The 13,669-nt window shown below is 42.8% G+C and overlaps 1 protein-coding gene across 1 annotated transcript; it reads right to left on the bottom strand.

The window, feature by feature from the left end:
- Positions 1-1,199: 1,199 nt before the first annotated feature.
- mettl25 (methyltransferase like 25) lies at positions 1,200-13,457 on the bottom strand. The gene is made up of 13 exons (XM_040153566.1): positions 13,162-13,457; positions 12,052-12,234; positions 11,750-11,856; positions 11,046-11,630; positions 10,571-10,718; positions 7,805-7,899; positions 7,566-7,595; positions 6,930-7,003; positions 5,362-5,455; positions 4,993-5,067; positions 4,335-4,406; positions 1,866-1,947; positions 1,200-1,440 (listed from the first exon to the last, which is right to left on the bottom strand). The coding sequence occupies exons 1-13, from the start codon at positions 13,376-13,378 to the stop codon at positions 1,301-1,303; spliced, it is 1,902 nt and encodes a 633-aa protein (XP_040009500.1). The 5' UTR covers positions 13,379-13,457; the 3' UTR covers positions 1,200-1,300.
- Between the last annotated feature and the right edge of the window lie 212 nt (positions 13,458-13,669).

Genomic DNA, 13,669 nt, shown 5'->3' with positions numbered 1-13,669 from the left:
TCCTTCTATGCGGGCACATGAAAGAGACTGCGCCAGGGTGCGTGTTTATGCATATACAGATTCTGTATGCGCACAAACATGCGTGCAGGCATCAAGAGCAGGTTAGGTCCACAGGACGTGACTCACTCGGCCACAACAAAACCCAGCAACATTCATTTCCCAAAGCAAGCTTCATTCACATCTTGAATTGGTTGCATTTGTTGTCAGTCCGCTTTGGCCATTACAGCAGGCCCTCGGTGCTGGATCCAAACATGGAGACACCAGACACAGCAGAGGGCTTCACCGTCTGCCTTTACCGAGATAAAAATAAAGCTCCGGGACACAGTTTCACCAAGTGGACGATGACCAACCTACAGACGGCCTCAAAATGTGCAAGCTGCTGCAGCTACAATAACAAATGATTGAATGGTAGAAGATGTGATAGGAGGAAGTGCTTTGTGCCAGCACTGCGCAGTTGGGAAAGCCCTGCCAGATGCAGTCAAGTACCCCTTCATTTCTGCCACTCGTTCTGAGCGTTCTCATTTCAACGGATTTTAAACTGAATATTGTTTTAAAGTGGATAATGTTAAAATACTATAAAAATAACTACTATAAAAAATTCTAAAATACAAGTGAACTATCAGTGTTTAGATTGGTTTTGTCAAATTTGCATTGATACTATTGCATCCAAAATTCAACTACTTTTATCTACTTCAATTATTTATCCGTTACTTTTAGCTAACTATTTCAAACATTTATCCTCAAGTTTTAGCTAGCTATGTCAACCATCTAGACATTATTCATGACTTTTGGCTATAACTGATCCTTTCCTGTATCCACGTTATCCATTTGCCTACTTTCAAGTACCCGTCTCACGTTAGTTGATCTTTTTACGCACCCAACGGCAACTGCATTAGTACCCCTGGTTGGGAATCACTGACCTAGCCCCATCTCTGTGTGGTGTTAGAGGAGACTGAGTGGATTTCCAGTTGGAAAATGTTACACACGGGGGCAATCGTTATATCTATGCCCAAGTGTCTGTAAGTAAGTCACTTCAAGTATTTCAAACGGGGTATTTTCATTTGTAAATGCAGCTAATAACGATCCGACTGAAACATAATTGAATGATATCAGTCCCTGAAAAGCTCCATTAACCACCTTACCTCTCGTGTCTGCTTTCTATCAGTTTTAATATCATTCCCACAACCAGAACTAATGTGTGTACTCAACTCTAACATTTGTTTTCAAACATGTAAAAAAAGAGCATGATTTATTAAATGACCGAGGACAGAGCAGAACAGAGGTAAAGATTAAGAAGGGATCAAGGGCGCCTCTTGCCCTGTCTGTCTTTTTCCCAACGGCTTCTGGTTTGGGAGCCTAGAAATGGGGTTTCCAGACCTGTCAGCCGAGGTGATCCAAGTCTCCCTAAATTCCACAACGTCCCAGCCTCCCTGGATGGTCCTTAAAAACAAGAGTTTTCTCAAGAGACACTCAAGCATAAAGACAAAAGGCCGAGATGAACATAATTCAATCAAAACAGAACTGAGTTTTTCCAGGTGTTTTAAGCATGTGTTTTCATGCGTTGTCCTCATGAGCACGAAGTCAAGGACCGGGCAGCGAAAATATTTAAGATTTGTTTTTCATCCAAAATAGTAACGTATATAAAGCAAAACAAGATGTTACTGAAAGTGATACAGAGGCTACATACATAAATTACACAATTTAGATGAAATCATACATATAATTAAAACAAGCAGGAGATAATACATACATAATACAATCACTTTTAGAGTGTAATTTGTAATCATGTATAATCATGACCCCCTCAATCCGCATATCATAACCATGTGCATATGTTCATCTGCGTGCAACTCCGTTTCCATAACTTTTCAGTCCGACGACGGCGTAACATCTCGGTGAAAGCAGGGGATCAAAGAGTTGCACCAGGGCAGACAGAGATACGTTCTCCTGCAGTACACAAAGAAACACACCCATAACACAATAAGACACAATAGAACTGAATAAAAAACACATGGACATAAAAACGCTGCTTCTCCTCCCAGTTCGGCTTTGTGACCCTTGGCGTCCTTTGCTGGATGATGTTCTTGCTATTAAGGATTTCTCTATTGAATCCCCGGCGAAGAAACATCTGTACAAATATTGTGTTAGGTGGACTCCTGTTCACGTGTAAAACAAGTTTGTCTCCCCTGATGGCTAGATGTTTAGTTGTAGATCTACAGCCCCACTACTTCCTCGGTCAGGCTGTCCTTTTGTGGCGTTCATACAATGTCAGCACAGGAAACCCTATTATTCTGACTTGGGGGTGTTGATGCTCTACTCCAAGATGGCTACCCCCCGGCTAGCCCTGTCGTCACGTCATTTAGATAGGTTACGAGCTGCTTTTGCTGTGTCACATGTTTGGAGGGGTTCCTTAACAAGTGAAACCAGATGCAAACAGTGTAAAGCGGCGTGTAAATCAATTTAATTGTATTAGTTTGAATATTAAATTTCATTTAGATGTAACTGCCAACGATGGAGGCCCTGCAGCCATGTTGGCACCCGTATTGTTGACCAAGTGGGATTTATCGCCACTTTCAGCAACTATATCTGACTGAAAATTACAAGTACAAAAAGTACAGCTGAGGCTGAAGGGAATTGTCATTAGTTTTGCAGTTTTTGCACTTAAACAACCTGATCTGTGTGACTTTTTATCCTTCTTTAAGGCTGAACATGCTTCAGCACACTCATCACCTCATGGATCCCCTTCATATACATCCATCCCCTGCTCTCTTTCCTCCCTCGCTCCTTCTCGAGGGAGATCTCTCGAAGATGACCAGCGCTCCTTACGTTGTATATGCTCTGATTACACGACCCTATTTGGGAAGTCCATCTGACATACAATCTCCCATGTAATCAGAACTTCAAAGCCATCGCCCCGCGCATATCTCATCACAGCGACTCAGACCAAATATTAGCATGTTGTGTTTGGCCGCAGACGCCTACGATGTTAAACTGTGGGCTGGCCAACACCTATATTATCGCCAGTGATTGGAATCAAAGAAAGGTTTCCGGATTTGAGCCCGAAATTTACACATGTTCGCTTTCATCATCTGGGATGCAAATGCAGATTTTCAAATCCCAACCAACAAGCTGTACAAGCAAATTATGAGGATGGGTCCAGCTGAAAAAGGAGAACAAGAGAGCCCTGCGTGCCATATGGCTGTTGGGTAATCTCCCTGCGAGTTATGACAGAACTCACTCCACTGTTTGGTATTTTTTGGTACTTAATATAAGTTGTTTTTGTGGTTTTCGTCTGTCTCATAAATGTCTCTTCATTTACAGAGCAGGTTTGAGAGTTTCATTTTTTTTCCCATTAGTCAAAAGTTAACAAAAATCAGACATTACTTTAATGTATTTCCGCTAACTGCTCAGTTACTTAACTTTAGTAAAAATAGCCAAACAAGCTTTTACTTTTTGTTTTCCATATTTGTTCCTATTTTTCCTTCACACGTGATAAATAAAAAGACAGTAACTTAAAAAACTTATTGACTATATTTTAGCTTCACTATAATAATAAGTAGAATACAACAAAGTTTAATTCTATTTTTCATTTATCCAAATGCAGGCGAAATGTTATTAAATTTTAAATCCATTTACACAATTTTATCAAAGAAATTTGAAAAAAACTTTAAGCCAATATGGACAATAAAGTCCTTGTGCGCGAGTCCAAAGAATGACAATGTAGAGCATATATGATAAGATCAAAATCTGTTTTATATTATTGCAAATAATACATCATATTTATTTATTTCCGCTAATTGTTCATAGTTACTTTTGGTAAAAGCAGCTGAACAAGCTTTTGCATTTTTTTTATTTTTATTCTTATTAATATTTCCCCCTCACACATAATAAACAAAGGCCAAAAACTAAAGGCAGTTCACTTACTTTCTACCTTAATAAGATGTGGAAGATTTTATTCAGTTTTTTTTATAAAGTCTAGCTGCCAGTTTAGATCATTGTCAATGGATAACTTTTTTTTCTTTGTAAACGATAACTGTGTCTTGCTCTTTAGAAAACTGCCACGTGTTTCTGTCTATCGTGCGCATTCAAACGGCACCATGTAGCTGTGGAGCGTAGCAGTCGCTCATGACAGCACTGATGTTTTAACGTCAGATGTTCCAAACACTTCCCACGTAGATACGAACATAACATGACAACTAAGTGCTCCGTATAAACACATCTACCCCCCCCCACCCCAGCAATTTCGCTCCCTCCACCTCCTCAGCTGCATCCTGGGTTTACGTCTATTCAGTGTGAAGGCTTTGGTGAGAGGGCCACGACTGAAAGGATCTTACCTGTTCTTTCAGGTAGCACACGCGATCCAGGAGAATCAGACCTTCGATGCAGGGAGCCAGGGTCACCTTCAACTACACAAAAAAGGAAGACATGAGACGAGAAAGATTTATTTATCTTAATGAAATAAATATTCATTCATTTCATTTCATATCAGTGTTTTTTTCACAGTAGCAAAATATCTGGTACAAAATGGCGCTTTTCTCGTAAGTTGTCCCTTTTAGGCTAATCCTAATACTGGAACTACGTACCAAAAACCCACCATGACTAGTGTCTTCTCAGTAACTGGTGGGCAATCCCCAAAAACCATTTCACTGTTTTCTGTCTTAAAGGAAAATTGGTATGTTGGTTGACACCACAACCAGCGGCCTCAGCTGAAAACAGAGGCTGGTTTTCCTCCTATTCTCCCCCAGTCATTCCAGTATTACTTCCCCCACAGCCTGCAATGATCTCACTTAATGGTCTGCAATTTATTGGCATTATACGTCTAATTATACAGGAACGAAGATGTTTAACACAAAGCAGAGTTGAAGCAGGCTGTTGTGGTGTTAAGTTGAGTAAAGTATAGGATAAGGATTTAATATAAAGAAGCTGTAAAGTTTGGATGTTTCTCATTTTCTAGTCTTTTTTCATTTCTGGGAAAATAAAGGAAGGACTCACCATGTTAAAAGCATGCATCTCGCCCATTCGTGGTCTGTATGTGTCATGGTAATCCTGGATGTCGGTGTCAGAAAGCTGATGAAAAAGAGAAAGGGGGTCATCCTTGTCGGTCAGAAAAGCAGGGCAGTTGGCGTGAATAGTGGGGAATAAACGGGAAAGATGGAAGGAGAGAGCGTGAAGAAGACTTGGTTTTCCTGGCGCCTGTTTCATTTATTTACCTGACAGGAATTTCAATATTTTCTAAATAAACACGAGCGAGGAAACGTTTTCCCTCTCATCGTACCAAAAATAATTGGCATTTTTCGACGCACTTTCAACAGTTTGTTTTTGGAAGGTGTTGTAAGACAACTGTAATATTCTGGCCCTGACCTTTGATTCATCCAGTTCCAGTCTGCGTAGAGCTCGACGAACATAGTCCACGAACGATTTAGCCTTGGCGTAGACGTTCCCAACTCGCTTTTCACTGTGGAACAAACACACATGCATACATAATGTCTCAGTCCCTCAACATCTCATTTCAGCCTGATGAAATAAACAACATTCACTCCTTTAGTCTCATGTGTGTCTCCTGTTTTTTTTATTTGTTTTTTTTTTTTCCCAAATCAAGCCTTAGCAACCAGAACCAAACACTTCTAAGGTACTAAACAGTGTTGAATAGGTTGTGCTTGGAAAAAACTAATGGATATTCGATCCTGATCACATGTTACTCATTAAACTGAAGGTCACAGAGCAGTGGGGACCAGGCAGTGCTCGAGGTCTTTTAGGAATCTCCGATCGTGCCCGCGCCGAGCACATCTGATGGCGGCTAATTGAAAATCTGCAGCAAGTACGTCTATTGTTCATTAGGCAGAGGAGAGCAATGCCCATCCTCTCCACCAAAGATAGGTCGTTGGTGTGAACCCGTAGGTTCTGACTTTTGAGACCCAGCAGGTGCCCATGTTTGGAAAGCACCACATAGCAAAGTGAACCAAGGCCAAACTTCAGTCCGACTGATGCTCACGTATTCTGCCTTTTTCTACATATTTGTTCATCAGAATTTCCCAGAGCCCAAGGTGACGTCATCAAATTTGTGTCCTACAGTCCAAAACCCAAACAACAAAAATATTCAATTTAGAATATATACAAATGAATCCTTCTACCTCTGTTGATCCCCTGACTTTTCCTCTAGCGCCACCATGAGGATGACATTTTGTGGTTTTGAAGGAAATGTCTCGCCAGCTATTGGATGGATCGACAAATGTTACTGGTCCCCAGAGGATGAACTGTAATCACGTTGATCCCTTCACCTTTCATCTAGTGCCATCATCAGGTCAAATTTTCATTCTGTCCAATACTCTGGTTTGTGTGCACTAACACGCCTTACTAAGATGGGGAACATGGTCGGCATTTTACCTGCGACAAATGACAACGTTAGCATTGTCGCTGTGACCATGTTAGCTGTAGAACCTTAGTCTTATTACAAACGAAATGACTTAAATGGCTGATTATCACAGTTCTTGTCAAATAATTTTCTGCTGATTGACTAATCTTTTTTCTCTTTACTGAGAACACAACTCAATAATGCATTAGCTTGGCATTGACAAGTTACCAAAACCTGGTCCACTATTGAGCACGTAAGACTTCTGTTGCAGGTCCTGGGCCATCTGTAGCCCACATAAACCAGAAACAAAAACTTTTCCTTTCGGGTTCAGAGCAAAGAAGACAAACACTGAGTGAGATTTCACCCTTTGGATTCCTACTGAAGTGCCTTTTCTGTTTTGTTGTACCTCATTCCCACAGACGACACTTGTTACTGTATGTGAACACTGTGACATATAATTTGCATTTTTAATACACAATGATGGAGCAAAATGTCATGAATAATTGAATGTGATGGACACTTTGGGCTGTAATTTCTCATACTTAAGTAATTCCAGATGTTAATTCCTGTATATTACCTTTTATAGGAGCTGTAGTGGTCCCTCAGGATAACATGAAGGACTGCCCGGTAGAACAGAGACTCCATCTGAATCTATAGAAAAGGTCAAAGGTAACTTAATTCAACATATTGCACTGTATTGCCTTTTTTCACATTAAAAGTTTGTCATCCCCTTACGATTCAACCAGCATGTGTACGAATGCTTGATGAATATTTCTGACACTTTCCAAGACTGATGCAACACAAGCAAGCAATCAAGCCTGAGTCTGGATTCAGACCCCAGTTCCAAAAAGTAATCAATCTTGCCGTGATTGCATTAATATTTATAAACATTCCATATTAATGGCTGCTGGTATCGTGTATCAGCTTTGGCTTGGAGCTCTGCGTTCTACATTTCAAATAAATACACTGTATTCAACTACAGCCTTAAAACAATAGCAGAATTAATGACCTGATTGTTTGAATGCATGCAGGAGATCTACGACGAAGATAGTGCGCTCCACAATGATTGTGAACACCCATGTTTGGGGTTTGAAAGAATTTGATGGATTTGTTCTGATGGGTGTGAAGCAATGACGTTTAACTCCCAATTCCTGTGCAATGATGACTGTTAGTTTATGATGAAGATTGCAGTGAGCACGCATGGCTTACTTACCCCCTGGCCGAGCGAAACTCTCTCCAGTGCCTGTTTTTTTTTTTTTTTTTTAGAAAGATGGTAAAGCGTTAAGACGAGAAAAAAACACATGCCCTGTTTATAACCTAGAGTAAATAAAAGGACTGTTTATAGCCAATTCATTATCATCCTTCACAACAGCCGTTACCGTCTAAATACCACATGTTTGTGTAAGGAAGGTGCTGCTGTGCACTTTTTTATGTGGCGTCACCCCAACTCACCAAGCACGCGGACATCCTGGCGTTTCTGCCGCAGAACCAGGACTGGTCACGGAGGTACTGACTCAGAGGGAAGCCGCACACACCGTGCGAACGCTCTGTGAGGAAACGCAACAGAGGTAACAGGAGTGAACCGACTGATCAGTTTGGTTGATTAATCCCGTCCTTTTCAAACATATCAGTGGATATGAATTTAAAATATTTGCTGGGGAAAGTTCACGGTAGCAAGTTCATTTTGATTTCTGAAGGCATTAATAAAGAATTCCACCTGTTCCTCTTCTTCATCTTCTTCATAAATCATCTCAGCCTGATTGACTCGACTTGAATTACTGTTCTAATAATTTACCAGCTGTTTGTGTGTTCAGCATCAGCTTAGAGGAATCCACTCTCATATCTGTCCATTCAATCTGAAGCCACGGCCAGTAAACTGTTAGCTTAGCGAAAGGGCAGACATTTGCCAGACTATCCTTGGCCCTTTTCGCAGTGACTTCCCAGCCTGCTTAGCAATTTCATTCGCTTTGGTTTTTTTGTACGGTTTAAACAAACAAGTCATAATGTGGTAATTAGTGAGCTTTAGAGGGGCAGGTCGGAGATGTTTTTAAGCTAGGCTAGCTGTTTCCCCCCCGGTTTCCGGTGTTAAATTCTAAGCTAAGCTAACCATCTCCTGGCTATAGCTTCATATTTGCTGCACAGACAGGAAAGTGGTATCAATCTTCTCATCTAAATCTCGGCAATAAAGTGAGTAAATGAATTTCCAAAAATATCAAACTATTCATTTGATGCGAGACTGTGAATAGAAGAATTGAGATAAAACTCCTCCCTCCTAAATATTTTGCCTTAAAAAGTCAGAACTGTTGACCTCCGATTGCTGCTGTGAGGAAGAAAACAGCAACGTTAACCACACATTTCCAGCCGCAGCACTTCTTTGCATGCATAAACACGCACAGATTCCCAATGGGAGGGTACTGAATGTGGCTACTTGACAGCCTGCCATCCTTTTCATGTCATTTCTAAAAAGGGTCAGTGACCTAAGCCAAGGCGCAGTGAATCCAGAGGGATACAGTCAAAAGAAGCACGAGTAACACGTGCAGCTGGGGCCGGTCGGGCTCTCGCAAACTGCTCTGGACACGCCAACACGCTGGAAGTCAGGTTTGCTTCCCCTCCGCCCGGCACATGGCTTGCTGACACGGGCCCTCGGAGGCAATTGAAGTGGACAACTCTTTCCCCAGTCCGATGGGGAGATTACAGTGTGCACACACAGCTGTTTATAGTAACTAGCATCATGTTGACCACAGAGTTCACATCCAAAGTGGCCATGTACATGCGCCGCAATTCAGAAAGATAAATATTTCTGACATCCGCGCTCGCAACTGGACACGTACACTTGAAGACGCACTGGCTCCAGACCTTAGACGCCTCATCTCTCATTCTCATCTCTGAGAAGTTGTTGTTCTTTTTGGTGAGTAAACAGCATGAAACTGGACTCATAACCTCCACAAAATGTACAAAAAAAGTGAATGATGAATGTAAGGAACTGCTTAATTCCTGAATGAGCAGATCACATAAATGCATAACTGCCTTCTATAATGAAGCTTTTCAGCTCTTTAGCTCCTTTCTAGGGTGAGGTAGGCCACCACAGGAGTTGGCCTGCATCCCAGACTGCACTGCAAGGCAAACCGGGGAGAGAAAGTGTGCGTGTGCGTGTGTGTGTGCGTGTGTGTGTGCGAGTGAATGCCTTTGTTCACTTCTTTAAAAGATCGAGCTGGCGTTCGAGAAACAAGCATGGAAAGGACTGTTTTCAATCAGCTATCGTGATATCATTTTCCGCTCTTGGCTGAAGCTACGACGCTCCTGATGACGCGAGGGTCGGAGGTCAGTCTGTTAACAAGAGATGACGCGATACTGTACCGACTTTAGCGGGGGCTCTTTCTTATAGATGTGCAGAGGCTACAGTCGCAGCATGAGGACACATGTAGGTGATTTCATACCTTGTAAACTGTGGAGTGAAGGATTACAAAAGAGTGATGATATCAGTCTATTATCCTGCATTTTGGCACCTGAATTAACCGTCAAGTTGAAGCAGCAGTGGAGAACAGTGAACAGCCTCCTCAGTGTGGAAGTCAAAGCTAACTAAATCTAAACACTAGTTGCAGAATCAGTGTCTTCCAATCGATTTTTGTCTAAATTAAGAGGTCAAAAAAATCTCATTTTCAGCCATCCTAAATCTATAAACCCACTCTAATGGCTCTAACAGCAGGTATCTGAACTCAACTCCATTTCCAGAAGGGTAACTTGGCCGAGGCTCCAGGCTCTCGGCGGAACGTGTGACTTGTTAAGTATAAAATATGAATATAAGTGTTAATGTGGGAAGATGGTATTCCATTTCAGATTGGAACAAAGTGATGATGTGGACGACGCAGGTGTCCCGAGGTGGGGTTGTGCGAGTGCGAGTGAAAAAACAAGGAGAGGGATACAAATTGGAAGGAAAAGACTGTGACCTCTGTGTGGAACAGAGACCATATGTTCTCAAAAAAACATATTGTGTGTGTGTGTGTGTGTGTGTGTGTGTGTGAAGACTGCACTTTCACAGCTGTACAACAAACAGATAGACAGCCACAACCACACTAATCTTCCCCGGTTGAGATCAGTATCTGAGAGTGTGACTATCACTCTGTGTGTGTGTGTGTGTGTGTGTGTGTGCGCATGTGTGTGTGTGTGTGTGTGTGTGTGTGTGTGTGTGTGTGTGTGTGTGTGAGAGAGAGTGGTTACCCTCTTGGGCAGGGTCACACTCCTCAGACAGCAGGTGATAGCAGCAGCCCACGCTGCAGACTGCAGCCAGCTCCGGCTTAGCCGCAAACATCCTCAGGGTGCTGGGAGCCAAGTCGCCACACGTGTGCAGGCCGACCATGACCGCATCCTGGAGTTTGGAGGAGGCACACAGAGAAAATAGAGAACAGAGGAAGAGGAGAAGGAGGAGGAGGAGGAGGAGGAGGGCAGGGGTTGGAGATCGATGGTAGAATTTATTGATGATGACATCCTGCACATTTGGCACCGCAGTTACATCCCACACTCACCCAGTAATGCAAACCCCAGCTGCTGTGACAAACTTGTAATTTTAGGAGCTGCGGTGGGAATCGTGCTTCGATACTATACGGCAGGCCTCCTATCTGCACCACCGCCCGACACGCAGTAAGTCTTTTCTCAACATTTACTTTCGTCTCTAATTGACCTTAGGTCTTCTCACCTCCAGCTCGCCGATGAGCTCTCGGAGCTCAGTTTCCGCTGTGACATGAGATGTGAGGGGTGAAAACACGGCGCTGGCGCTGCCGGCTCTGTTCAGAGCTTTCCTCTCCAGGTTCTCCCTCTTCCTCCTCTCCCTCTCCTCAGCGCTCAGCTGGCTGGGGGGAATTCTGGGGGATGTAGTCTGTATCACATCCACTGATAGGGCGCTAAGGAAGAGCTCCCCTGTGTCTGGATTTGGCTCTGAATGCCTTTCAACTGCGGGGTTCACATCTGATAATGAAGTTAACACCTTCGCTTCCTCCTGTAACACAGTTCCCTCCCCAGCACCACACAAAACATCACTGTCTCCATTCAGTCCAGGCTTTATTTCTCCCAACTCCTCCTGAGGTGAACGTGTGGCCTCTCCCTGTGCCTTCTCGGCCTTGGTGTGTTTCTGGTACGCCCTGGAGAACTTCTTCAGCTTCCTGTTCCTCTCCTGGGCTCCATGGGTGTTGGTGCTTGAGGAGTCGATGCCGTAGACTCGGAGACCATACTGCAGGGACAGGAAAGAACTCAGGTAGCCTTTCCCCGAGCCCACGTCTATCACCTGAGAAAAGATGGAAGGACAATCAGGGTACTAAGGCAAAACTTCCTTCGGTTTATAGTTCTATCAAGTCTCTCCTTGCCTTTAATGCATTCATAGCAACTTTAAAAAGGTTACCCCACCTGTTTGACTCCACAGCGCTGGGCCAAACAGGCCACCACCTCGGACATGGACTGGACCTCATGAGATTTCTTAAAGTTCATAAACTCATCTGGCTCCAGCTCAGAACCTAGGTTAGAGAGAACACAAGAAAAGTGACAGTGCCTTTAAAAATATAACATATTTACTTGTAATGTTCCATTAACTAATTTCACCTTTAGCTTGACAGCACACGGTCATAATTCGTGCGGAGCATTCCTACACAATCGTTGACTGCTTTAATATTTTCCGCATGAAACACTGCGTTTCCTACAGTCTTCCCTACCTGTGTCTGCTGGTGGAGCGCCAGACTCAGACCTGCTCTCTCTGAGGGCCTGCAGTAGCTCGTCCCTGCTCCAACAGACTCCAAGGCCTGGAAGTGAGTTGGCCTTGGCTGCCTGCAAAAGTTCATGGGTATCAACCAGCCGTTTTGTATCAGTGCAAAAGCCAAATGTGGTCCTGGACTGGTCTGTTTGGGGAGACAGGCATAGAAATATTAGTAAAGTCGGACAAAATGTAGTGTAACTTATTAGAAATTTGTACCTATTTCTGTATACATAGTACATAATAAAACTTAATACCTCCATTCAAATTCTGAGAATGTTTACGCAAGAAATGAATCCACTTAAAGGGTTTTTGTTTCTTACCCAATACAAATTTCATTTGTGGTGCTTTCAGCATTGATAAATTACATTTTAACGATTCAACAGCAACACCGCTTTCCAGAAACGGTGTTCTGGTTACAGCTGGACAATCCACAGACCTCGCTGTGGATGTGTTTCCATCGCTGCTACTTGCTACCAAAATCAGTTCCCATGAAAACTGCCTACTTTGTGCTCTCAAAAGGAAAAGATCAAATCAAAAGAAAAAAAAAAAAAAAAAAAAAAAAAGGTGGCAAACAATGCCAAAAAGCATCCTCTGGGCTGAGAATGGTTCTTCTTTGTGACCCCTTAACATTAAACACTTTTTAAATCCTTTATCCATTAATTATTAATCCGCCAATCATGTTCTTGAGTAATCCATAAAGTTTTTGGTCTTTAAAAAAAAGGAAAAAAAGAAAAAGTGAAGCGAAAGATGTCCATCAGAATTTCCCAAAGCCAAAAGTGATGTATACAAATTGCTTGTTTTGTCCAACCAGCAGTCCAATACCCAAAGACAATTCATTTACTATCATATATGGCAAAGAACCAGCAAATGTTGACTGAGGCGACTTCTTTTGATCGATTATTAATTGACTAATCACCCGCACCCGAAAAGTTGTTCCACTTAATGGCGTACAAGCATTGTTAAATAATTCATAAACCATTTATAAACGACGCCTTATTGGAAAGTGGTACCCACGAGGGTACTGTGCAAAACCTCCCTATTTTTTAAGGCCAGACTGGAATTGCTTTACCTTTCCCTTTAAACTCGGGCTCCCTCTGCTGGCCACTGTCGGAGCGAACGGCCGACAGGACCTCCTCCGGCGGCACGGCCACGAACCGCTGCCACACGTCGTGAGTGTAGAACTCCACGGTGTGAGCGTTGGCGACGCTCAGCGTTATAGACAGAAACCGCCTGACTTCGTCCATCCGCCGCTGAATTTCCGCGAGGCTGCACGCCGGGGGCAACATGTTGGGACGGCTCTCTCTCGACGCAGACCGCGACCGGAGCGCAGAAGAAGTCGTCCGCTGCCGATGTGCGCCTAGGCATTAGCAGTGGAAAACGCTGTTCGATGATTTTACAATATTGGCCGTATTTTTTATTTTATTTTATTTTTTTAATGTAAAAATGAAAAAAAAATTCATAGGTACCGGCTTCTCAAATTTGCAATGGATGAATATGATTGGCAATAGCCTTGGTTAGCATACATACAAGAAAGAATACATACGAAAAATGTTGCACTTTTACCAAAGCTTGTTAGA

This window comes from Xiphias gladius, chromosome 2 (assembly GCF_016859285.1).
Source record: "Xiphias gladius isolate SHS-SW01 ecotype Sanya breed wild chromosome 2, ASM1685928v1, whole genome shotgun sequence".
NCBI classification, from domain to species: domain Eukaryota; kingdom Metazoa; phylum Chordata; class Actinopteri; order Istiophoriformes; family Xiphiidae; genus Xiphias; species Xiphias gladius.
Note: the sequence above shows the minus strand (reverse complement) of the source record. Positions and strands in the feature narration are given on the sequence as shown.

Coding starts and splice junctions, on each gene's coding strand:
- mettl25 (XM_040153566.1), bottom strand. CDS start 13,378: ATGTTGCCCCCGGCGTGCAGCCTCGCGGAAATTCAGCGGCGGATGGAC. Junction 10,719..11,045: donor AGCTCATCGGCGAGCTGGAG/GTGAGAAGACCT, acceptor TCCAAACTCCAG/GATGCGGTCATGGTCGGCCT. Junction 5,456..6,929: donor CACTACAGCTCCTATAAAAG/GTAATATACAGG, acceptor TTTGTTCCACAG/TGAAAAGCGAGTTGGGAACG.